The sequence below is a fragment of the Schistocerca nitens genome, chromosome 10, assembly GCF_023898315.1.
Source record: "Schistocerca nitens isolate TAMUIC-IGC-003100 chromosome 10, iqSchNite1.1, whole genome shotgun sequence".
Lineage (NCBI taxonomy): Eukaryota > Metazoa > Arthropoda > Insecta > Orthoptera > Acrididae > Schistocerca > Schistocerca nitens.
Window position 1 is genome coordinate 129,288,904 of NC_064623.1, and position 27,776 is coordinate 129,316,679.

Here is a 27,776-nt window from a genome sequence, read left to right on the forward strand (position 1 = left end):
GATACACAGAGAGCTGCATCAAACCAGTCTCTGGACTTAAAACCACAACAACAACAACATAGCGTAATTCACGAAGATATGCAACTATTTTAATATGTTATTCTACAAGTAAAACTAAAGGAAAACTTCATATAAACATAGATCTGCAAATGTTTTGTTGCGGAGTTACAGCTGGATGTTCTGGAAAACTACTGCACATACACATCTGGGACATGTTTTACTATATTCACCATGTCAATAACAACAAAATAAATGGCAATCGTGCTTTACTTTAATCTCGTACAGTTCTGCGATGGCTTCACATTAGTGAAGTTGGTAAATTTCAGGCAAAATATTTTGGTAGCCGTAACTAAACATTTGTGGACCTATGTTTGTATGAACTTTTTTCTTTAGTTTTATTTGTAGAATAACATATTAAAATATTTGCATATCTCCGTAAATCACCCTATATATATGTATGATAGTCTGAAACAGTAGTGCTCTCAGATCAGAGCACTTGCAGTGCGCTGAAATGCAGAATGTACAGACATCTGGGGATCCATGAGTTACCACTTGTTGAAGCGCTCATGACCACTTAAAATGTGCCTTTTCCGGAAGTGATAAATTTAAGGGAGCGACAGGACGTCAAACGAGCCTGTTTTGAGCAGGAAAGGCACCACAGGGCATTTTAATTTCCACTGTCTGCACTTTTACAAACGAATTTGTAAAACTTTGTCAGCATGACCAGGAAGGATTCAGGATTCACTCTCATAGCAGTGGAAATTCAGAAACGAAAAAAAATAATCTTTTTTACCCGTGAGATTTCATCATTTTTTCACTTACTATTGGCTGCATTTGTTGCTTAGGTAAACTTTTGTTCATAAGTAACAGAGATTCTTCGATGCATTTTGCACAGCACACAGACCATAAACTTCATGTTTAGAAAAAAAGTCAAATTTTATAGTTAATTATCTCAATTCTTATCGCAGTTTTTAATAGATTTGGAAACTTCTAGAGTTTTGCATTAAGGAGTATGTGTTTAATAAGCATATCAAGCTTGAAAGTAACTGGATATCTATTTTGAATGTTATGTGTACCTAAGTACAGAAACTTGTGTTTTGGAGAAAATGGTCGTTTAAGTTTCTGCTTGTATTTGGCATTGTTTTAGAACTGTTCAGCAGCATAAGCAGGCTCTTTTTCATTTTCTAAATCAGTTTTCTTCCTTTTCACATTCCTATGATGCACTCTTCTTGATTTTATTGTCTCCAAAAATGGTTTATCTGCTTTCAGTACACACTTTCTATTGCGTACAAAGCTTTGATTCAGTTCATTCCGGGCTTAATTCTCAATTTCTCTAAAAGATATCTCCTGCTTTGCGCACCATCATTAAAACATGAAACTGCATCCTAAACACCAATAGCATGTGCATTTCTTCCCACAAAAATGGTTTTTGGCCATCTTTCTCATACACATTGGGTAAAACTTTCATTTGGATTTTGAGTACCGCCATGAAGACATTTCTTCAACAAGTTTTAATTTGCGAAGTTCCTTAACATAGGTTTGATGGCTTCCATCACAGCAGTCGGTAGAGAATTTCTGTGATGATATCCTTCACCACTAGCAATGATTCACTGGAGTAACATTTGTTGTAGCACCCTTTACTGAGTATCTGTTGCCCTGGTGATATTTTTCGCGATTCAAGCAACGAATTCTAGGCATCTTGTGCGATAATATGGCACAAACGAATACAAAACAACACAGCCAAATGAAAATCGTTTCGAAATTCACAACACCACACTGCAAGCCTTTCAAAACAGAGAACAGACAAACTCAGCCATCAAAACGATGCACGTCGATAGCAGCAGAGAAAATATCGATATCAATAGTCCTTTGTTTCAGGTAAGACAATCTCTGGCGCAAATATAAACATTCGATTACTACAGAGCGAAATAGACTTACGTGTGACAGAAGCATGCTGTGCAAAGGGGTGTGGGCGTTGCATCTTGGTACACTTAATACCAAATAACGTGCTTTATAATGTGTCAAATACACATGTTTTATACATCAAACTTTTCAGGAAGATGTGCGCTACAAGATTGACGTATTTTTCAAAAATCGAATTTTTTTTTAAATTGTTGACGTCCTATCGAAGAGGGTGGATGAGCAAAAGCTACATTTCTTCGGTTTTCGGGAATCAAACGAAGAACTCTTTTGGCTACGCCGCCTGTAGCAGGCTGCTTGAATGTGCGCACGTGACGACCTAATTGGCTAACTTCAATGGTAAACAGCTCGGAGAAACGTATCGATTTTTTTCTTAACAATAGTTCCTCAGTACAGCCGCCCCTGCAACACCTTCTGCTTTCCTGACAAACTGTTTTGCGTCCACGTGTCCACACTTCAGTACCTGAAATGTTGCCCAGGGGAGAAAAATACCTTAAAAGCTTGCTTGTGCCATAAATACTAGGAGTTAATAATCAACCTAAAGACAATCTATTCTTAATAGCTATAATTATTAGTCTCCAAATGAATTACATTTGCAACAATTTTGTGACTGTGGAAGCACAATATTAATGAAACTGACAATACTTTAAAAATCTAAATCCTTTTATGACAGTTTTTGTGACAACCAGAGTTACTGAGTGACGAATTAAATTTCCCTACTGTTAGCCAACGTTGCAGCAACCTGCCCATACTGTCTGCTAACTATTTCGCGAACCTTAACTGAGGCAGAGCGGAAAGCACTCCGTCTTCAGGCCCAAGTGGCCATCGGGACCATCCGACCGCCACGCCATCCTCAGATGAGGAGGCGGATAGGAGGGGCGTGTGGCCAGCACATCGCTCTCCCGGTCGTTATGATGGTTTTCTTTGTCCAGAGCCGCTACTACTCGGTCGAGTAGCTCCTCAGTTGGGATCATGAGGCTGGGTGCACACCAAATAGATGAAGTGCAAAACCCCAGCGCCATTTGGCAAAGAGTTGTCTCCATCAGAGTCTAGCCACAGGCATGCAGCACGAGTGTCAAAGCAGAAACTTCTAAGCAAGTGTCACAAACACAGCAGGGCGCTACTGGTGAGTAGAGACGCGGGTGCGGATGGTGACTCACGTCCTCAGTGCGGCCAAACATGGTGTTCTCGACGAGTTGTTGCACCGGCTGTTGCCTCAGGAAGTCCACCAGCTGCTGCGGGTCGTCCGTCTTGAGGCCCAGGTGTGCAGCCAGGGTGAAGGAGCGAGCCCGCATGCGGTCGGAGCACGCGCCGTCTCCCAGAACCACGCCACTGTGCGCTATGGCTCTGTGAAATAGGCCTGAAAAGGTCATAGCAAAACATTACAACATTTCTCGATACCTAATGGAGACGTAGAAAAATACCATAAACATTGATGAAACTTTTACTTCAACGAGCTGATTTCAATCCTGGAATGAGCAGCACAAGTCAGTTTCAAAGTCTCAGGTACACTCAGGGGAATACCAAATTAATTAAGCAGAGGAGTTGCTCTGATTGATCTGCTTGCAGATGAGCTTACGATATATGACACAATCTCAGTGGACAAGCTCTACATTAATTTCGATAATTACCATTTGGTTCAAGTTATACAGTCAGTTCTTGAGAACAGAAGATCTATACATGTTTCTGTAAAGAAAAAAAGAAATGTAGGTGGAGAAGTGAACGTAATGGCCTCCATCAGGGAAGTGTATTGTCAGCAGTTTTACTTGATTTCTACGGAAATGAGTAACGAATTTTCTGCAAAGTGAAGCATAGAACACAGTACGTTGTCGTCGGTGGTGAGTGTTCATCGGAGGTGAGGGTATCATTTGGAGTGCCCCACGGAAGTGTGGTAGGTCCGCTGTTGTTTTCTATCTACACAAATGACCTTTTGGGTAGGGTTGATAGCAATGTGCGGCTGTTTGCTGATGATGCTATGGTGTACGGGAGGGTGTCGTCGTTGAGTGACTGTAGGAGGATACAAGATGACTTGGACAGGATTTGTGATTGGTGTAAGGAATGGCAGCTAACTCTAAATATAGATAAATGTAAATTAATACAGATGAATAGGAAAATTAATCCTGTAATGTTTGAATACTCCATTAGTAGTGTAGCGCTTGACACAGTCGCGTCGATTAAATATTTGGGCGTAACATTGCAGAACGATATGAAGTGGGACACGCATGTAATTGTAGTTGTGGGGAAGGCGGAAAGTCGTCTTCGGTTCATTGGTAGAATTTTGGGAAGATGTGGTTCATCTGTAAAGGAGACAGCTTATAAAACACTAATACGACCTTTCTTGAGTACTGTTCGATCGTTTGGGATCCCTATCAGGTCGGATTGATGGAGGACATAGAAGCATTTCAGAGGAGAGCTGCTAGATTTGTTACTGGTAGGTTTGATCATCACGCGAGTGTTGCGGAAATGCTTCAGGAACTCGGGTGGGAGTCTCTAGAGGAAAGGAGGCGTTCTTTTCGTGAATCGCTACTGAGGAAATTTAGAGAACCAGCATTTGAGGCTGACTACAGTACAATTGTAGTGCTGCCAACTTATATTTCGCGGAAAGACCACACAGATAAGATAAGAGAGATTATGGCTCGTACAGAGGCATACAGGCAGTCATTTTTCCCTCGGTCTGTTTGGGAGTGGAACAGGGAGAGAAGATGCTAGTTGTGGTACAAGGTACCCTCCACCACGCACCGTATGGTGGATTGCGGAGTATGTATGTAGATTTCCCATACACAGATAGTCTTTCTGTTGCTGCGCAGAATGAAAATTTTGAACTTGATGAAGAGCAACTAGCAGGCGCCTTGTCTACCATGTAACGTATTTCAAACAAAATACGAGAGCAAATCCTTTAAAAACACAGGTATGTGCTTTTCACTTAACAGTTAGACAGGAAAGACAAAAACTCAAAATGTATGCTGACAGCCAGCAGGCGGAATACAGCATTCCTTGACCGATCTTACATCTACAAAACAACTGCAATGAAACTGCTAAGAAAGCAGCACTGAGGAACAATGTTTTAAAAAAAAAACTTGCTTGCAGTTAGTGGGAGCAAATACAGCAGACTACATCCATAGTCTGGTCTAGACCTGTCCATGTGGAAATGTGGATGTCATCCTGAATGAAACATGATTTTTAACAACTGCCTCTGTGAAGGGTACACCGGTGGATAAACTCTAGAGAGCAGTTGGTTTCTCTGCTCCAAGTATTTGACAAATGAACAATAGAATTCACAGAAATGTCCAAATAGAACTTTGATGAAAAACATGTGATGTACTGTGAGCAGTGGAAGTGTCCAGTAAGACTAAAATCCAGAGGAAGATTCATGAACAATATGGACAGAATTTCCTGAACTGCACCCAACATAAGATACTGGTCAACTGATGCCCAACGCAGGTGAGAAACTTGGTGAACCTTCAATAATCTGGGGAATAATGACCTCGATGTTTATCCCCCATCAAACCCCAAAACCAACCAACCAACCTTCAATAATCTACGAACCAGCAAGGCTATTGCACCACTGAGGTTAGAAGACGAAAGCGACATTTTCTATGATTGTGGTCAGGTGAAGTAAATGACAAAGTGTTCTATCCTATCAGTCCCTTTAAGTGGACATTCGAAGATCTAGGGCTAATAAACAGTGCTGCTGCTGACATTGCCCGATTTCGGTCTGAAAAATTTAGAAGACTTGATGAGGATCAGCTACCATGGGCTAAAACCGACCTGAACAGGAAAAACTGAAAGTAAAGTAATTAATAAAAGTGCAGCACAACTCTGGCAGTTGAATTCAAATTACATTCAAGTATTAGGACAGAGAGGATTCAAGGCTGACTGATTGCATTTTGTAGCCCAAGGCAATTTCGACTGCGTAGTATGTATTGATCGTGTCATAACCTTCAGTGTCGTAAATATTCAGGTTGTTCTTATGAATGGTCACAGTTTTTGTGACAAATGGGAGAGCACCATAGAATGACGAAAATTGATAGACAGCTCAATATAGTATCCAACTTCCCTACTGATGCCTGCTTACACAATGTCAAGTGAAATATCTAGTAACATACCAGAGACATCTATGCATCGCTCTCTTAGTGACTGCAGAGGCAAGGTTAGACTGATTCTAGCGTGAAGAGTGGCATTTCAGCACTCATACTTCTAATGTTCCATATACAAATGGGTATAAACTGTAACATATGGTACAATGGAAAACACTGTCTGCTGAGCAATTTACAGTAGTTTGGAAAGTACAGAATTAGATGTACACTGGTGACCAAAATTATAGAAACAAACAGAAATTTTGCTAGGTTGCATTTATTTTGCCACAAAACAGTACTGTACATTAGAAACACTGTAAAAAATATAGAAGATAAACAACTGCAACGTACATAATGATAGACCAAAATGTTCTTCGCTCCTTGCAGCTTAACAGATTTGCACACACATTCTGAGAGCTGGTTAATGGGCTCACTATGGAGTGTGACGAACTTTGACAGCAATACAGACCTGACAGTGATGGGACATGCTGTGAATGATGTCATCAGTCTCAGGTTAAGGCATATCGCCCATTCATCCTGCAGAACTGCTCGCAAGTTTTGGAAAGTGGTTCATGGATGTTAACTTGATGCAACTCATCTCCCTAGTTCATCCCAGACATGTTCTATGGGATTCAAACAGTGAGAGCGATCAGGCCACGACATGTGTATAATATCTTCCAAGAACCTACCAACCACCCGTGCTCCATGAGGTCGAGCGTTATCGTCCATCAATACCTGGGCCCACAGGACCCTGCAACAACTGTATGTTACACTCAAGACCTTATCACAATACCTGACAGCAGTTAAAACTTGTCGTTTCACCAGTACAATTAAACGAGGAGGTATTCGATTGCTCACCATAATCCCTGACCACAACTCTTCGAGATCGATCTCTTTCCACAATGTTTGGATTCGGAGATCGTGTTCCATGTTCCTTCCAGATGCGAATGCGTCGAGAATCAATCTCCAGATCAAATCGGGACTCATCTGTGAAAAGAACTTTGGCCCACTGTTCGACTGTCCAGGTGGCATGTTGAGGAATGTAGCAGGTCGCCGACAATATAAGCCATTTTTTCTACACATCGTTTCCCTTGAAACAACACGTCCAGTGGATGCTGCGAGGTCAGATGCCAGTCGCGGTGCTGAACTAAGGCGGTAATGTCGTGGCCTTACAGCCTAGTAATGGTTCTCTCTCTCTCTGATATCACACGTGTTCGACCCTACCCTGCTCGTTGGGATACTGATACAGTCTCCATGAATTGTCTCCACATCCAAGAAACGACACAGCGATTCACATTAAGCCATTAGGCCACATCTGTTTGCAACTGTCCTGCTTCCTTTCTTTCTATGGTCCTCCACTGGTGCATTCGGGAGGACGACGGTTCAATCCCGCGTCCGGCCATCCTGATTTAGGTTTTCCGTGATTTCCCTAAATCGCTCCAGGCAAATGTCGGGATTGTTCCTGTGAAAAGGCACGGCCGACTTCCTTCCCCGTCCTTTCCTAATCCGATGAGACCGATGACCTCGATGTCAGGTCCTCTTCCCCAAAGAACCTAAAACCCCCCAAAAACCCTCCACTGGTTGGCATCATCCCTGTGCCATACTGCACCATCTGTGACTATGTCACACATCGATCGTGGATGTGGACTGCTCGGCAAATACTACCCCATTTGATAGGTGCACTGACATCATCATTGGCATAGTTGTCTGTTTACTGGAATGTCATATTCCGTGCAGAACGCAACCGTACGGACATCTGTTGGCATTTTGTACGATTACATCGCTCATTAGACGCAGAACAGGGAAACAGCGGTTTGTTGCTCTAATTTTGGACACTAGTGTAGATAGCACCCACCAAAACTAGAAAATAAGTCTTGTAAACAAACGTGTAGAGGCAAACATTTATCGATTGCGTCGAGAACAGTCAGTATTCATTTCTCGCTGGCTTTGTCTCCCTTTGTATTTAGGCTTCTTACTGCTATATGTTTTTAAGAGACATAACACCTAACAACACTTAAAGTTGTCACTTACATCAGCCATTCCGCCCGTCTCATTTTGAGACTGTTGGCATCAGAACAAGAGCAGAGCTTCTGTGAAAAGTAAATGACGTAAAGAGTCGAACATATATTTTTTCCTCGCAGTATTCTCCCATCATTTCGCCAACTATGTTTCTCGACAATGACATGTATCATATGAGACACGACACCCTCAATACTAACTCAGTTGGTCTGAGAATGTTTTTCCACACAAGCGACGTATCATCTGGCGTCGCGCCCTCCAGACGTAAGTTCCCTTTCCTCAGCCTCTTGGTCAGACGCTTAAAAATACATCGAAACCTAGTGATTGTGTAAAAGGCTTGTTCTCTCTTTCAAAATAGGCGACACGTAGGCGTTCCCCTGTATTACAGATTAAATTTCTGTATCTTATTCTAGAAGAATCAGTTTATTTCAATTTAAGGCTATTCCTGGAGTTCTTTAAAAGATTATAGCGAAATCACAAAGAACAGGACCTACTGCATTGTTATGATTTAACAGAAATGTGCAACCTCTTAATTTAAGCGGATAGAATAAAAATATAAGATTTCTGTTGTTTTTGGGGTTCCATACATCAGTTATTAAAAACGGAACCTTTATACTATCACTTTGTTGTTTGTCTCTCTGTTTGTCTGTCTGTCTGTCTGTCCAATTGTTATGAAACCTTTTTATTCAAGAACTGGTAGACATATCATATTTATGCCACATACTAGGGTAGGGACCCTTTGTAGTGCAAACGATTTAACCTAGGAAGTTAATATAGTCAAAAGATACAGAAATTTATGTGACATATTTTGCTACTCACAAAACTCGTCATCAAAACCTCCTGTTGACCTAGAATGACCATACACTACCGGAAAAAAATTAGTACACCTGGAAAGGCGTGGTCGATTTTAATCCAACGATGGCATACAAGACCTGGGGGATAGTATGTGTAATGATAATGGTTTCAACGTCGTTGGCCATCAGATAGTGTGGTGACAATTAAGTAGGTGACCATGCCTCGTAGTCGCACACGTCTTGCTGCAGCCAACTAAGCGAGCCTGAAAGGCCCTCCGAGTGACGAGATGGTCCTTTCGGAGAATTTCCATACAAGCTGTACGTGCCTCGTCAGTTGTGCGACGATGCTGGTATCACTGGTCACGTGAACATTCTCACAGCCATAGACCAGGTTCTGGACGTCCACGCACCACAGAAGCCCACCAGGATCGTCGTATTGTAAGGGCAGCAGTGGCAGACCGTACAGTTACCATAGCAGAGATAAGAGGACCTGTGAGCCCAGACGTGACAATACGAACTGTTGTGAACTGGTTATTAGCATACCTCTAGCCCATCTTCCACTCACACCACTGCATCGAGGTGCATGGCTTGACTGGTGCCAGCAGAGGACCAATTGCAATGACGCGCCGTGGTCTTCGGCAATGAAAGCAGATTCTGCCTGGACGCAAATGATGGTTGTTGCGTGTACAACATAGACCTTGTGAGCCTTATCTCATACAGACGCATTGGCTGCACCCCAGGCCTTATGGTCTGGGGTGCGATAAGCTAAAGCTCTTGTTGACGTTACCTGTTTCTGGAGAGGACGCTAACCAGACGTTGGTACGTGCACAATATTGTTATACCAGTTCATTTGCCGTTCTTGCAACACAAACATGATGTGTTGTTCCAGCAGGATAACGCCTGCCCACACACTATCGGCGAAACTCGAAACGTGCAGCAAACTTCCCTGGCCAACACTATCTCTCGAGTTGTCTCTAGTCGAGCACATATTGGATATGATGAGAAGTGCCTTGTGTGACTCGTCAACCAACAAATCTTAGGGAACTACATGATCAGGTCGAGCTGGAGTGGCATAACGTATCCCAGGACAGTTTTCACCATCGACTGAATGCCAGAGTCAGCGCCTGCATTGCCGCTTGTGGAGACTACACTACGCACCAATAAGGGTGTTCCAGGATGGGTCTTTACCTGGTACCACAGAACTGCTTGTGCTGTTGGCATGTAAATGTAATCATTTCATGTCTCCCACATCCGTTATTCAAACAGTAAATCTCAAGTGCATCTGAAATCTCTAAAACGGTGCATTAATTTTTCTCCAGCAATGGATGTGGCAAGAAGCAAGTTGTGGCAGTATAATAATTCCCAGATTTGTTAATTTGTAATTGTATCACAAATAAAGAAATACTTTTGTGTCATTTGTTTTAAGTTGGGCTGTCAGTCCCTTTGTTAAAATCCCTTCTTCTCAGGAATAGGTAGACATATCAGATTGTTACAAAATAAAGACGTTGCACAATGAAGAATTATATGAAAGTTACATGACTATTAACAGTGCAAAAGGCACTGTCACAACTCAGACTTAATATTAAATGGTACTGCTGTTAAATTTATACTTGGCTTCCATCGCCAGAATAAACCTAACAAATTTATTTCAGAACAATTATATATGGTTTTCAGTGCCAATTACTCATTCTGTAACTGCAGTCATACTACATGTGGAATCGTCCAGAGGCCACGGCACCACACAAAATTCGGCAACGTCAATCGGTACCACAGACATCAACGAGGGCTTGCTGCAGTCCACAACAACGAATGGGAGAGACTCCAGAAGGTCACAGCAGCGCCCTCACGCTGAGGTCAATATAGAGTCGAGTAGGCAGGAGCTCTGTCCCCGCTCGTGACGTCCGCTACAGCAACCATCGAGTATGACAGTGAGCGTTCTGAAGCAATGTACTTTTTGCAATTGTTACATTTTGTCCTGCAACAGAACAGTTTGCTTACAAGTAGAACAAGTGAGGCTTTGCTAGTCAGTGACAGTTGCATATTATGCAACAATCCTGTGTCACAATGAAGCAAATCTTTTATTCATTTATGTAATAAAGTGAACTAAACTAATATTTCACGCGTACTACGTTGATGAGCCTTTTCCCAGAGGAGCCAAAGAACCCACGATTATGCCCAGATGAAATAGTCCATCATGTCACAACACCACACGTGGCTCCCTGTCCAGCGGCATCTATCACAAAGCGAAAAAAGTGGTCCAAGTAAAACATTCATATTTCTTTACGTACTACACGAATATGTAATAAAAAATGGGGTTTGTCTATTTAAGAAAACGCAGTTGATATCCGTTTGACCTATGGCAACGCCATCTAGCGGGCCAGCCATAGCGCCATCTGCTTTCCCCCTTCAAGCTAGACAAGTTTAGTTCTTTGTAGTTTTTTCGTTTGACGCTTATTTCGTGAGATATTTGGCCCGGTCACGATGAATGGACCACCCTGTGTAAGGCAAGTGTCTGGAGCGGTTGTTAGAACAATTTCTGCTGCTACAATGGCAGGTTATCAAGATTTAAGTGAGTTTGAACGCGGTGTTATAGTCGGCGGACGAGCGATGGGGCACAGCGTCTCGGAGATAGTGATGAAGTGGGGACTTACCCGTACGACCATTTCACCAGTGAATATCAGGAGTCCGGTAAAACATCAAATCTCCGACATCGCTGCGCCTGGAAAAAGATCCTGCAATAACGGGACCAACCACGACTGAAGAGAATCGTTCAACGTGACAAAACTGGAACCATTTCGCATTTTCTGCAGATTTTAATCCTGGACTATCAATGTCAGCGTGCAAACCATTCATCGAAACATCATCGATTTGGGCTTTCGGAACCGGGGGCCAACCTGTGTACCCTTGATGTACGACACAACGCTTTACGCCTCGCCTGAGACCTTTCAGCACTGACATTTGACTGTTGATGACTGGAAACATGTCACCTGGTCGGACGAGTCTCGTTTCAAATTATATCGAGCGGATGGACGTGTACGGGTATGGAGACAACCTCATGAATCCATGGACCCCCATGTCAGCAGGGTACTGTTGAAGCTGGTGGCTCCGTAATGGTGTGGGGCGTTTGCCGTTGGAGTGATATGGGCCCCTGATGCGTCTAGATACGACTCTGATAGGTGACACGTAAGCATTCTGTCTGATCAACCGTATCCATTCATGTCCATTGTGCATTCCGACGGACTTGTGCAATTCCAGCAGAACAATGCGACACCACACACGTCCAGAATTGCTACAGAGTGGTTCCAGGAACACTCTTCTGTGTTTAAACACTTCTGCTGGCAACCAAACTTCCCAGAAATGAACATTATTGAGCATATCTGTGATGCCATGCAAAGTGCTGTTCAGAAGAGATCTTCACCCCTTTCTGCTCTTACGGATTTGTGGATATCCCTGCAGGATTCATGGTGTCAGTTCCCTCCAGCGCTGCACCAAACATTAGTCGGGCCCATAACACGTCGTGTTGCGGCACCCCTGCGTCCTCACTGGGGCCCTACACAATATTAGGCAGGTGTATCAGCTTCCTTGGCTCTTCAGTGTAGAAAGGCAGACAACAGCGTGAGTTAGCATATCCAACAAGGCGTCACATTGTTATGCTGAGAAGTGAAAGTAAAGCAAAAAGTACTATACAGGTTTAGATTTCCTCATCAAAGCTGATATTAAGGTAGTAGAGATAATATATGGCGATATAGATGAATTAATAAGATACGTGGTGCGAGATAAAAATCTCATAGTCCTAGTCGAGTGGAACATTACTGTATAGGAAGATAAAGGTGTTAGAGGTTGTGTTTGCACAGGATGTGTCGTTTTCCTTCTCAGACTGGGACACTTTTCTCTTGATGACAACCTTTAGAGAAGGGAGGCTTGCCGGCCGAAGTGGCCGAGCGGTTCTAGGCGCCTCAGTCTGGAACTGCGCGACCGCTACGGTCACAGGTTCGAATCCTGCCTCGGGCATGGATGTGTGTGATGTCCTTAGGTTAGTTAGGTTTAAGTAGTTCTAAGTTCTAGGGGACTGATGACCTAAGATGTTAAGTCCCATAGTGCTCAGAGCCATTTGAACCATTTGAAGGGAGGCTTATTCCGAAGTGAACCAAAGCGGACCGTTTGAGAAAATATCAGAGGACATTGAACGTTTTCGATCATCGCTACTCGCCTCACAGAATCAGTGGAAAATATTCAGAATCCCTTGTGATAATTAACTACGTTACATGAGCGACATAAGACAGAAGTCGCTCTGCGCTGATTTAAGTCCACTCTGGGCAAAATGCTCTGAAAATTTTGGTAGACAACACACACCTGATGCTGGTAATAGGTGAAACCGTGAAAAATTTCGAACTTCAGGAAGACTTTGAGAGGAACGACTTCTTTGTGCAGGGATTGGCAGTTGCCCCTCAAAATTAACAAATGTAACGTATTACGCATAAATTGTCAGAAAGACTCAGTTTTGAGTGATTACACGATTTCCAAGCATGCTGTGGAAGCAGTCATTAAATATCTGAAGGTAAGCACAGGGGGCTATTAAAAGTGGAACGACCACACAAAACTACTGGTAGGTAAGTCACAAGTCTGGTTGATATTCAGTTAGTTAATTATCTGCATGTTACTTGGGTTATAACTGCGACCTCTTGCTACGATATGAAAAGACTCAGATTTGAAATTATTTTGATACACAAGAAACGAAGTATTCAAAATATTAAAAACTACCGTCCTATCAGCTTGCTCTCAACTTTGTACAAAATTTTCACAAAGATCTTGTTAAACCGAATTAGTTCCACCCTAGACTCAGCCCAACCTATTGAACAAGCTGGATTCCGAAGCAATTTTAGCACTATTGACCACATTCTGACCGTTAGTGAAGTGATAAGCAGAGCGAATGAATACCAACTGCCTCTCTGCATTGCCTTTGTTGACTTTGAAAAGGCATTTGACTCCGTTAGCCATGTAGCTGTCCTCCAAGCTTTGAGTGAGCAAGGAGTGGGAGCAGCATACATTGAAGTGCTCAGGAAAATCTACGAGAATTCTTCAGCTTATGTTAACATCGGCGAATCAACTCAAGAATTCCGCATCATGAGGGGTGTCAAGCAAGGCGATCCCATCTCCCCAAAACTGTTCTCTGCTGTATTGGAAATGGCTATGTCAAAGCTGAGGTGGGAAGGTAAGGGAATTAGAATTAATGGAAGAAGGCTTACCAACTTGAGATTTGCTGATGATATTGCCTTACTGGCCAAAGACTTCGCAGAGCTCCAAAACTTAGTTACAGATCTTGCATCGGAATGTCAGCTGCTTGGCTTGAACATGAACCTTTCCAAAACAAAAGTAATATCCAACAAATGGGTCCCAGCTGGAGATGTGAAAGTCAAGGACAGTCTACTAGAAGAGGTCAGTGAATATGTCTACCTTGGCCAGATTATAAATATGAAGGGAGACATAAGGCCAGAAATCCATCGACGCATCAAGCTTGGCTGGCAAGCATTTGGGAAGAATTCAAAAGTATTCAGATCACAAATGCCAGTAAATCTGAAGAAAGCAGTATTTGATCAATGCATTCTTCCTGTGATGACGTATGGCTGCGAGACATGGACACTGAACTCTTTCACAAAAGGGAAACTTAGGACAGCATAGAGAGCCATGGAGAGATCAATGCTGGGCTATACAAGAAAGGACAGGAAAAGGGCAGATGACATCCGGTCTGTGACGAAGGTTAATGACATCTTAGAGACAGTAGGTTCCTTGAAATGGCAGTGGGCTGGCCACGTCGCAAGATAAAAAGACAACAGATGGACGAAGCTAGTACTGGAGTGGAGTCCGAGAGAGCACCGGAGGCCTAGAGGAAGACCACCAGACAGATGGGACAAAGACATCAAGAAGATCGCTGGTAACACCTGGCAGAGAACTGCCCAAGACCGTCCCACTTGGAGAAGACTTCTGAAAGCCTACCTGAATCCACGAAGAGGCCACATCATCTAATGATTGAATTGGCTAATGATGATGATGAATTCAGCAGAAAATGTGGAAGGCTGCATGCTGACCATTTACTTGATGTCTTAAGTTCTTTATTCTAATTTCAGTGAAAATATCCTCAGGAAATGTAGAACACCCACAAAGAAGATAGCTTACAAAACGCTAGTTCAAACAGTAGTTGAATATTTCTCATCAATCTGCGATCCATATCCCATAGGATACAAAGGGAATGGTGAGGATCGAAAGAAGATGCTGCAAGAAGGATGATCTGCATCACGTTGTGGTTTGCTGTTAAGTTCTGAGACCATATACTCATCTACGTCTAAATCTACATAGATACTCCGCAAGCCACCTTAGAGTGCGTGGCGGAGGTTACCCTGTTCTAGTCATTTCCTTACTTGTTCCACTCGCAAATAGAGCGAGGGGAAAGCGACTATCTACATGCTTCCGTATGAGCCTTAATTTCTCGAATTTTGTCTTCGCGGACCTTTCGCGAAATGTATGTTGGCGGCAGTTGAATCGCTCGGCAGTCAGCTTCAAATGCCGGTTCTCTAAATTTTATCAATAGTGTTTCTCGAAAAGACAGTAGTCTTCCCTCCAGGAACTCCCATTTGAGTTCCCGAAGCGAACGTAGTTTTGTTCGAACCTACCGGTAACAAATCTAGCGGCCCGCCTCTGAATTGCTTCGACGTCTTTAATCCGAGCTGGTACGGATCCAGACATTTGGGCAGTACTCAAGAATACGTCGCAACAGAGTCCTATATGCGGTCTCCTTTACAGGTGGACCACTGTTTCAAAAAAATCTCCCAATAAACCGAAGTCGACCATTCGCTTTCCCTAGCACAGTTCTCACTTGCTAGTTCTATTTCATATCACTTTGCAACGTTACGCGGAGATATTTATACGACTTTGCTGTGTCAAACAGGACACTAGTAATACTGTATCCGAACATGAACTTACACTTTTCTACATTTAGCACAGCTACCATTCATCACACCAGCAGGTAATTTTGTCTAAGTCGTCTTCTACCTTCCTGCAGTCACTCAAATACGACGCCTTACCGTACACCACGGCGTCATCAGCAAACGACAGCAGAATTCTCCCCACCCTGTCCATCGAATCACTTATATATAGAGAGGACAACAGCGGCGCTATCACACTTCCCTGGGGCAATCCTGACGATACCCTTGTTTCTAACAAATACTCGCCGTCGGGAACAACATACTGGGTTTTGTATCTGTGAACTTATTCCATACGCTCGTATCTTTGTTGACAGCCTGCAATGGGCACCGTCTCAAATGCTTTCCAGAAATCCAGAAATATGGAATCTGCAGGTTGCCCTTCATCCGTGGTTCGCAGTATATCATGTGAGAAAAGGGCAAACCGAGTTTCGCACGAGGGATGCTTTCTAAAATCGTGCTGATCCGTGGACATAAGCTTCTAGGCCTCAAGAAAGATTATTGTATTGCAACTGAGAATATGTTCAAGGTTTCTGCAACAAACAATTGGATATTAGTCTGTAGCCGGCCAGAGTGGCCGAGCGGTTCTAGGCGCTTCATTTTGGAACCGCGCGACCGCTACGGTCGCAGGTTCGAATCCTGCCTCGGTATGGATGTGTGTGATGTCCTTAGGTTAGTTAGATTTTAAGTAATTCTAAGTTCTAGGGGACGATGACCTCAGCAGTTAAGTCCCCTAGTGCTCAGAGCCATTTGAACCATTGGTCTGTAATTTTGCAGGTTCTTCCTTTTACCGAGTTACCTGCGACTTTTTCCAGTCGCTTTGGACTTTGTGCTGGGCGAGACATTCTCGATAAATCAAGAAAATAAAGATAGGTAAGGAACCAATGCCGTAGAGTACTCTTTGTAACATCAAACTGGGATTCCATCCGGACCTGGTGATTTATTTGCTTTCAGATCTTTCACTTATTTCTCTACCGCAGCGATGCTTATTACTATGTCGTTCATACGGAATCCTGTCCGATGGTCAAGTTACGGTCTGTTTGTACGATTGTCTTGTGTCAACGATTTCTTGAATGTGAAATTTAAAACTTTGGCTTCTGTTGATCTTCAACTGCCACGCCAGACTGGTCAACTGAGGACTGAATGGACGCCTCAGACCCGCTTAGCGATTTTACGTAAGACCAGAATTTTCTCGGGTTCTCTGCCAGACCTTTTGCTAAGGTGTGGCGGTGGTAGTTGTTGTATGCTTCGCGCATAGATCTTTTCACAGACCCACGCACTAACCATCGTTTGTCGTCATTTATGCGTTCCCTTTTGAACTGAGAGTGCAACAGCGTCCGCTTCCTCAGCATCCACCCAATTTCGTTATTAAATCTCGATGGGTCTTTTCCATCCTTTATCCACTTGCTAGGCACATAATTGTCCAGACCAAGACATCACACACATCCATGCCCGAGGCAGGATTCGAACCTGCGACCGTAGCGGTCGCGCGGTTCCAGATTGTAGCGCCTAGAACCGCTCGGCCACTCCGCCCGGAGAAGTGCTCTGTCTCTGTCTAAGTGAGACTCTAGTAACTGCTTAACTGCTCTATTTAGCAGAAACACTCTCCTGGCTTTCTTGACTGATTTTTTAACTTTCGTAGTCGTAGTTGCTATAATGATATCATGATCGATAACCCCGTTTCTACACTGACACTGTCGATAAGGTCCGGTCACTTTGTTGCTTCAAGTTCTGAGATATTTGCATTGCGTGTGGGCTGCCGAGCTAGCTTATCAAAGCTGTTTTCAGAAAACGTGTTCAAAAGTATTTCGCATGACTGTATGCATTCCCCGCAATGAATCCATAGACATTGCAGTTTATATTAGGTTGGTTAAAGTCGCGTTCAATTAGTATTGCATGATCTGTGTATTTACGCGCTACTGACGTACTGACGGTAGAGTTTCTTTCAATGAGTCTAGAACTGTCACGGCAGAATCGGGTGGCCAGTAAAAACATCCAACAGTTACCTTGGTTCCGCCCACAGCTGTTACACGCGACCAGATCACTTGACTGTCACACTCAACATCAATCTCAATAGATACAATATAGTTTTCAATTGAAATGTACATTCCTCTGGCCTCTAGTCTATCTTTGCGATATACGTTCCACAACTAGCTTTACATCTCAGAGCATCCCACTTCGGGTTTCAGCAAGCTCTCGGTCCCAAGAATAATTTCAGCGCGGGAACATTTCTGGAGGGCAGTAAATTCGAGAACTTCATTACGAATACCTCGACAGTTTACTGATAAAATTATGACGGTCGAAGTGTCTCTTTTCTGAACGCCGCTTGATTTCACTTGTTGTATGTCGACTGGCGAGTGTTCATCAGAGCACCCCAAACTACTGCCTAGCCTAAAAAACCATTTGCACTCCACAAGTACTCTGCTACCCGAGTAGCTGCTTCCTTTGTATAGTGCATCACTAACCAATTAATTGAAGTCCTACAAATCCCCACACGATAACGTGGGTCTAGAAATCTGCAGCCAAGATCGTCACAGAGTCGATGAAACCTTTGGTTGAGACCCTCCACTCGACTCCAAATCAAAGCACACCGATGAACTCTGGGATTGTGAGCTCTGCTCGCATTCCGCACGCGAGGCCAGCAGTCTTCAACTCCGCCAGCCGCCGGTACGAACTGACATTCGCCCCAGAACCCATGCGACAGGCGTCGTTGGCGCCGACGTGTGCGACAACTTGCAGCCGACTGCACCCTGCACGCTCGATAGCTACTGTGAAGGCCGCCTCCACATCTCGGATGGGGTCCCCCAGATAGATATACCGAGCGCCTATTGGCTTTTTTCCAGCCCTGATCACTATGTGCTTAAGGGACTCTATAACACGCTCAACATTGGAGCTCCCAATAACTGCACCCATGTGCCTGCTTGGACCCTGCTGAAAGGGCGACCACCTGTCCCCCCACAGGGTGAATGACAGCGGTCAGGCGAGGATGAATGAGCGTGGCCAGGCGTCCAAATTGGCCCTCCGCCTCAATCGATAACGCGTTACCACTCGCCAGTCACCCTGTTGTGAGGGCAGATCCACCACGTCGGGTGGTCTAGGAGGTGCCTCGGAAGGAGAGCCCGTGGGCAAACCAAGCGATACCTGATGTGTCCCATGCGATTCGCCTGATTCTCCGCCACCACTACACCCCAAGGCAAGAGCACATTCAACAAATCACATACTATGGCTAGCTCCTCCTGAGTCCGCACACAGCATGCACACATCCTAACCATCCTAGCAAGACTGAGGAAGTAAACCATAAAAGCAGACAGAATTTTAGACATGCAACTTGATACTCTCCTGATTTGTCACCAATGGACGCTGATCCGTTAATGAGGTATGTAGCTGGCTGTTCAGTAAGCAACTATTGCACTACAGACTGAATGAATTTACACTTACAAATACGCGAAATTAAACATCATAAATAGAAAAACGATCAGATATATAAAAAATATGTTGTTGTTGTTGTGGTTTCATGCATCTCTCCATGCTACTCTATCCTGTGCAAGCTTCTTCAAGTACCTACTGGAACCTACATCCTTCTGAATCTGCTTAGTGTATTCATCTCTTGGTCTCCCTCTACGATTTTTACTCTCCACACTGCCCTCCAATATTAAATTGGTGATCCCTTGATGCCTCAGAACATGTCCTACCAAACGATCACTTCTTCTAGTCAAGTTGTCCGAAAAAATCCTCACCAATTCCATTCAGTACCTCCTCATTAGTTACGTGATCTAACCATCTAATCTTCAGCATTCTTCAGTAGAACCACATTTCGAAAGCTTCTATTCTCTCCCTGTCTGAACTATTAAGCATTCATGTTACACTTCCACACATGGCTACTGTTGTGGCGTAACAAGACAGCTACGCCACACTGAAGTAGCCGAAAGGCACGCGTGACTGACGCAGGCTAGAGATAGGTCTGAAACAGGAGACGTAATGAATGCTATAAAGAAAAGTACGTAGCTGCTATAATACTTAACTTTAATCCATCATTTGTATACAGCATTCTTGATGATACAAGTGAGACTCTTTAGATTCATGAAGTAACTAATGGCGCCTTGCTAGGTCGTAGCCATGGACTTAGCTGAAAGCTATTCTAACTGTCTCTCGGCAAATGAGAGAAAGGCTTCGTCAGTGTAGTCGCTAACAAAGTCGTCGTACAACTGGGGCCGAGTGCTAGTCCGTCTCTCGAGACCTGCCGTGTGGTGGCGCTCGATCTGCGACCACTGTCAGTGGCGACACGCGGGTCCGACATGTACTAATGGACCGCGGCCGATTTAAAGCTACCACCTAACAAGTGTGGTGTCTGGCGGTGACACCACAGCTACACTCCATAAAAATACTTTCAGAAAAGACTTCCTGACAAATCTATACTCGATGTTAACAAATTTCTCTTCTTCAGAAATGCTTCCTTTGTCATTACCAGTCTACATTTTATATCGTCTTTACTTCGACCATCATCAGTTACTCGTATTTTGATCCCCAGATAACAAAACTCATCTACTACTTTGCTCTTTTCTTAATCTAATTCCCTCAGCATGAACTCATTTTATTCGACTACATTCCATTATCCTCGATTTACTTTTATTAATGTTCATATTATATCATTGTTTCAACACACTGTCCATTCCGTTCAACTGCTCTCCCAAGTCTTTTGCTGTCTCTGACAGAATTACAATGTCATCAGCAAACCTCAAAGTTTTCATTTCTTCTCCTTGGATTTTAATTCCTAATCCGAATTTTTCTTTTGTTTCCTTTACTGCTTGCTCAATATACAGATTGAATAACATCGGGGAGAGGCTACAACCCTGTCTCACTCCCTTCCCAATCACTGCTTCCCTTTCATGCCCCTCGAGTCTTATAACTGTCATCTGGTTTCTGTACAAATTGTAAATAGCCTTTCGCTCTCTGTATTTTACCCCTGCACCTTCAGAATTTGAAAGAGAGTATTCCAGTCAACATTGTCAAAAGCTTTCTCTAAGTCTACAAACGCTAGATACGTAGGCTTGCCTTTCCTTAATCTATCTTCTAAGATAAGTCATAGGGTCAGTATTGCCTCACGTGTTCCAAAATTTCTACGGAATCCAAACTCATCTTCAGTGAGGTCGGCTTCTACCTGTCTTTCCATTCGTCTGTAAGGAAGTCGTGATAGTATTTTGTAGCCATGACTTATTAAACTGATAGTTCGGTAATTTTCACGCCTATCAACACCTGCTTTCTTTGGGATTGGAATTATTGCATTCTTCATTAAGTCTGAGGGTATAAATAGTATAACAGTACAAATATACTACGAGGAAAATGCAAACTCTTAACGTGCCGCTCTGTAGCTGTACTCGTATATGAGCAGAGAGCTGGAGCCTGACGTTCCCATATATCATCCAGTGTATCTCAGGAAACGAACATGAAGGTATAATTACAGAAATTGTTGCTCCGTTGGAATATTGGCTATGGGAATAGAAAGGAGGAAGTGATGGTGGTACGCAAAATACTCTCTACCAAGCAACATATGGTAACTTGTGGAGTATAGATGCAGGTATAGACGTTGATCTGCTGAAACAAATTATGTCAGTGGATGTCTACCTGTAGGATCAGCCACATGCTGCTTCTGAGCTGCAATCCTCTATGTGTCAAGGATTTAAAATTTCCAAATGTAATGCACGGTGTACCAAAAAGAATAATCCGATTTGGCACGTCTACATTTCTGAAACTAATAAATATATGGAATTAATTTTGTTTTTTGATGAATAGGAGACTCAAAAGGTTTTCTTTTTCATACCTTTTCATAGGTGTTCAATATACCCCCGTTCTGATGCATGCCATATGTCAATGCGGTATTTAAACTGTGTCCACACTACAGTGAGAATATCTTGAGATACATCTTCCAGAGCTGTTGTTATGCAATGTCTCAGTTCATTTATTGTCGATGGTAATGGAGCCACATGCATGGAGTCTTTTATAAACCCCCACAAGAAATAAGCACATACAGTCAGGTCCGGTGAGCTTGTAATGAAACGCTGAATCATATGGTCCACTGAGACCGATCCATCGTTCATAAATCCTTTAGTTTAAAAATTCCCGCAATTTCACACGCTAGTGTGGCGGTGCCCCATCCTGTTGGTAAATGAAGTCGTTCGAATCAGTTTCGAATTGTGGAAAAGGAAAGTTCTCAAGCACATTGAGAAATGTGTTTCCTGTAATGGTGTTCTCGGCAAATAAAAATGAACCATACACCTTTTCCCGCCAAACTGTACAAAACACATTTAATTTTGGAGAGTTCCTCTCATGTACAACTTCATGTGGTTGTTCTATAGCCCATGTTCTCACATCACGACGGTTCACCTTAGAATTTAAATGTAATGTTGCCTCATGAGTAAACACTAAGTGTGGAAGAAAACTGTAATCCTCCGTCTTGGAAAGAACGAAATTACGGAATTCCACATGTTGTTGTTTGGCACCTTCACTAAGAGCTTCTAGTAGCTGAATTTTGTATGGTTTCAAGTGTATCGCAGCACACGCCAGACGGACATCGGGGGCATGTTGAGCTGTTGAGTTGCACGGCGAACGGATTTCTGCAGACTCCTTGTGTAACTATGGCAGATGCGTTCGATCTGTGTGTCAGACACTCGATGACGGCCCTGCGATTTGCCTATACGCAAACAACCTGTTCATGCAATCGTCTAATGCTCTGTAGTGTAGGTGGATCAACAACATACCTAGTACGAGAGCCATGCTGAACAGCTATTACTGACCCGCACTGCGCAAAGCGTAGAACGAAAAACGGTTTCTGTTGTCCCGAGACCATTTTTACTAGAACTTAAGTGGGCGCACACTGCAGCTAGCTAGCGGGAAACATGTAAAACTTGTTCAAACACATATATCAAAGAACATAATAGTTATGATTCTTTCTTTGAAATCAGATGATTCTTTTTGATGCACCCTGTATTACTTGCATTAAAATAGCCAAAATGCACTAAATGTACCGAGCGAGGTGGCGCAGTGGTTAGCACACTGGATGCGCATTCGGGACGATGAAGGTTCAAACCTGCGTCCAGCCATCCTGATTTAAGTTTTCCGTGGATATCCTAAATCGCTTCAGGCAAACGCCAGGATGGTCCTTTGAAAGGGCATGACCGACTTCCTTCCACATCCTTCCCTAATCCGACGGGACTGAAGACCTCGCTGTTTGCTGTCCTTCCTCAAATCAATCAACAAACTACAAAATGTCCAAAGCACTGTGATAGGAAGCATCACACATCCCACACCCTGATTTGTAGGATGTCGTAGAACCCTTTTCCCGAGTAGTTGTTGTTGAGATTAATAACGACCATGCACGCACCCTTGGCCAACGGCGACAGGACGAGACCGTGGCAGGACCAGCCTCCAGCGCTGCCGCCGAAGATGGTGATGTTGTTGGGGTCTCCCCCGAAGCTGGCGATGTTGTCCTTGACCCAGCGCAGCGCCATCACCTGGTCCTTGAAGCCCATGTTCCCCGGCACCAGATGGTCCCCCGCGTTCAGGAAGCCTGCAACACGAGACACGGGCATCACCACAGCCGCTTACAACCTCACCCACTGACAATACTGCCACTCTTGCACCGCATTAAACGTCTAGGAAACACCAAGGTGATACGAAACTTTCTATACAAAGCACAGTGTTACACATAATTATTAGGGTTAGTTTAAATACTCGTTTTGCTCAGTCATTTCCTTTTCTGTCTCCTTACGTTTCTATGTGATGGGAGGAAAAAACTTAAACCATTTTCCAAATCACATAAACACTGTGTGTGTTGAAGCAAAATAATATTATTTTATTCACACAAAATCTGTAACAGAATTTTTTCATGCTTAATCTTACAATGATTCACTCATTCTTTGATAATATACATCTTTCTCGTTCCTCTTAAGTTTCATTTACTTATGCCCTCTGGAATGTATTTAGGTATTGAACACTGAAAATCAATAAACATCACATTCGTAATTATCACTGAAATTCCTATGTGGATATCAACTTTGAGATTACACATTTTATTCATGTAATCGAGTTGAAGTTCGTCTTATACACTATCAGAAGCCGTAACTTCTAGAACTGTTAACAGTTCCCCGAACACTGATGATTACTGAACAACATTCTACATGATTTACCGTATCAGGGTAAATTAAGTAAAGAATTAAACAAGTTACATAAGGTAGAATTAAACTACCTCCTTTAGTATCAAAAACTAACGTGCATTATACACCTTAATGTAAAAAGGTAATTACATATTTCTTGTTCTAAGACGTTTGGGAATATTGAAGAACGTTTTAATCCCAATGTTTAGGATTTCTAGGACATTCATAAGTATTCTTGTAATTCATAGATTACTAGCGAACCAGCAGTGCTACACAAATACACATGGGAATTGGCTCTACATCATAATATCGGGTATCCCTGGCAATTACATCAGGACGAAAATTTTGTACCCTTATTGCGGCGTCTTTCCCTATTTTGAAGGTATGGAACTCAAAATTATAGTATAGAATAAGAACGAAAAAAATTTTGAAAATTTCTTGAGCGATTTACTTCAAATTTTTAAACGATACTGTAATAAACGTTCCAACACATCTAAGTCATATATTCTTTTGCACAACAATTTACAGATTTTGTGGTAAAACCTGTATAACTTTCCTCTCTATATATTACTATGGACTTCTTTGATATCTTTAGAATGCAAGGAAAAACTTAGCAAAAAAAAAACAGGAGGGCAATGGATTTGAAAAATTCATTAAGATCTCTAGATAACATGTGTACAGAAAAAGTAAAATTAACTCTTATTAAGAAGTACAAATTTTCAGCATAAATGGCACAGCCAAAGGCTATACAAATGTCAGACGAACAGAGTAAATTACGGTCAAAGAAAATGAAACAGTGTTGGGCAGGGCACGAATTGGCCAGTGCAACATGAAAAGGAAGGTCTGAGCGCAGAAAGGCGCAAATGGTCCAATGTGGCCAATAACGTTAGTAATAGTATGTGGCTGTATGAACATTCTGTGCACTGTATATGATTGGGGGAGACTGCATGGAACACCTGAATCATTAAACGCTCCGTCTTAACTTTGTTTTGTGTTAATCCAGTCTAGAAACTTTTTGGGCAAAGGAGGAATCAATTCTCGTTTGACCAGTCACTGATTGGCGTGCGTGTACTGGCAGACACGGTGTTAGTTTACTCACCCAGGACTCCGAGGCGGTAGTTGAGGGAGACGAAGACGACGCCGTAGCGGATGAGGAAATCGGGACCGCCAAAGTCTTCGTTGCCGGAGCCCAGCGCCAGACCACCACCGTGGATGTGCACCATCACTGGCAGGAGACCACTGGAGCCCTCTGACGGCAGCTGCTGGCAAATCACTGCACTGCATTCGCCATACCTCGCCACAGTAAGAAAGAAAAAAGTAAACCAAAAAGCAAAGGCGTTCTTCCCTCAGATGGGCCAGTCGAGACTAACCGACCGCAATGTCCTCCTCTGGCAGATGGCCTCATGTGGATGGAGTATGGAGGGGAGGGGGGGTGGGGTGGGGGGGGTTGGATCAGCACAACGCTGTCACAGCCTTTGTTGGCGTTGCACATCTTGGAGCCGCTACTTTTCACTCAAGTAGGTCCTCAGATGACATCATGAGGCTGACTGGATCCCACTCGAATTCTCCCAGTGAGGAAAAATCGCTAGCTATAGCAGGAAAGAGCCCCTGCCTTCCACATGGTAGTGAGCTACGCTGAACACTAAGCAGTGGGGGAGGACATAGCAAAATCGAGATATGAGTATATAAATTTTGTCTGGTTTCACTGAGAGGTAGTGGTTGCAACAAACATTTTAAAATTATCCAGTAGTTTCAAGCAGACTTGTGGACGACTTTGTACACAATGGTAAGGAGAGGTGGGCTACACAGTGGCGTGGTAACTGCCATCATAGGAAAGGAGGACACGAGTAGAAACAATTAGCGAACATTTGAACACAGTAAACAAAAGATTTACTTCTTCTGATTCAAAAAGGGTTTTTTTGGCTCAAAAACGGGCTGTTCGAGCTATGTATGGTGTAAGTTCGAAAACCTCTTGTCGACCCCTATTCAATAGTCTGGGAATTTTGACATTGCCCTCACAGTATGTATTTTCTTTAATGTCGTTTGTTGTTAACAATATTAGCTTATTCCCAAGAGTTAGCAGCTTTCACTCAGTTAATTCTAGGCAGAAATCAAATCTGCATGTGGAATGCACTTCCTTGACTCTTGTGCAGAAAGGAGTGCATTATTCTGCTGCATCCATTTTCAATAAGCTACCACAAGAACTCAAAAATCTTAGCAGTAGCCCAAACACTTTTAAGTCTAAACTGAAGAGTTTCCTCATGGCTCACTCCTTCTATTCTGTCGAGGAGCTCCTGGAAGAGCTAAAAAATTAAGCAAATTCCAGTGCTACATTCTTGATTTTCTTTATTTAAACTAACGACTTGTCGCCTGAATATGTTTCTTATATTTAATTTTATCTGTTTCTACAATCGTGTTATAATTTCATGTATTGACTCGTTCCATGACCATGGAGACTTCTCCTAAATGTGGTCCCACGGAACAATAAATAAATAAATAAATAAATAAAAACTTACCTTTTATTTCTCAAAGTGTATGAAAACTCATGACATACATACACTACGTGATCAAAAGTATCCGGACACCCCCAAAAACATAGTTTTTCATATTAGGTGCATAGTACTGCAACCTGCTGCCAGGTACTCCATATAAGCGACATCGGTAGTCATTAGACATCATGAGAGAGCAGCATGGGGCGCTCTGCAGAACTCACAGATTTCGAACGTGGTCAGCTGATAGGGTGTCACTTATGTCATACGTCTGTACGCGAGATTTGCACACTCCTAAACATCCCTTGTCCACTGTTCCCGATGTGATAGGGAAGGGGAAACGTGAAGGGACACGTACAGCACAAATGCGTACAGGCCGACCCCATCTGTTGACTGACAGAAACCGCCGACAGTTGAAGAGGGTCATAATGCGTAATAGGCAGAGATCTATCTACACCATCAGACCATGGTAAATGCCGAACGACGCCTCGCTTGGTGTAAGGCGCGTAAACATTAGACGATTGAACAGTGGAAAAACGTTGTGTGGAGTGACGAATCACGGTACACAATGTGGCGATCCGATGTCACGGTGTGGGCATGTCGAATGCCCAGTGAACGTCATCTGCCAGCATGTGTAGTGCCAACAGTAAAATTCGGAGGCGGTGGTGTTATGGTAAGGTCGTGTTTTTCATGCAGGTGGCTTACACCCCTTGTTGTTTTGCGTGACACTATCACAGCACAGGCCTACAATGATGATTTAAGCACCTTTTTGCTTCACACTGTTGAAGAGCAGTTCGGGGATGGCGATTGCATCTTTTAACACGATCGAGCACCTGTTCATAATACACGGTCTGTGACGGAGTGGTTGCACGACAGTAATATCCCTGTAATGGACTGGCCTGCATAGAGTCATGACCTGAATCCTATAGAACACCTCTGTGATGTTTTGGAACGCCGAATTCGTGCGAGGCTTCACCGACCAACATCGATAGTTCTCCTCAGTGCAGCACTCCGTGAAGAATGGGCTTCCAGCGCCTGATTGAACGTATGCCTGCGAGAGTGGAAGGTGTCATCAAGGATAAAGGTGGGCCAACACCATACTGAATTCCTGCATTACCGATTGAGGACGCCACGAACTTTTCAGCCAGGTGTCCGGATACTTTTGATCACATAGTGTAGAATGATGCTTGCTGTATTAAGCACAAACTGTGGTGCCGAAGTGGAAGGGCCCAAGTGTGAGTGGGCTGAGTAGCTGCCGCTAGCCATCCTATATTGCGGTGGCAGAGGGTACAGAGCCGCTGGAGTCGTGGCTGAACTGGCGCTCAACACCGGGTCCGCCGGATCCTGCGTG

At 43.4% G+C, this 27,776-nt stretch overlaps 1 protein-coding gene across 2 annotated transcripts in view; it reads right to left on the reverse strand.

The window, feature by feature from the left end:
- LOC126210121 (esterase FE4-like) overlaps nt 1-27,776 on the reverse strand; it is a 107,993-nt gene that overhangs the window by 61,457 nt on the left and 18,760 nt on the right. For both annotated transcript variants that reach the window (XM_049939264.1, XM_049939265.1), the window contains exons 3-5: nt 25,036-25,195; nt 23,165-23,350; nt 3,081-3,280 (exon numbers count right to left, since the gene is read on the reverse strand). In XM_049939264.1, the coding sequence (XP_049795221.1) occupies nt 3,081-3,280; nt 23,165-23,350; nt 25,036-25,195 (546 nt within the window). The remainder of the gene's footprint in view (nt 1-3,080; nt 3,281-23,164; nt 23,351-25,035; nt 25,196-27,776) is intronic.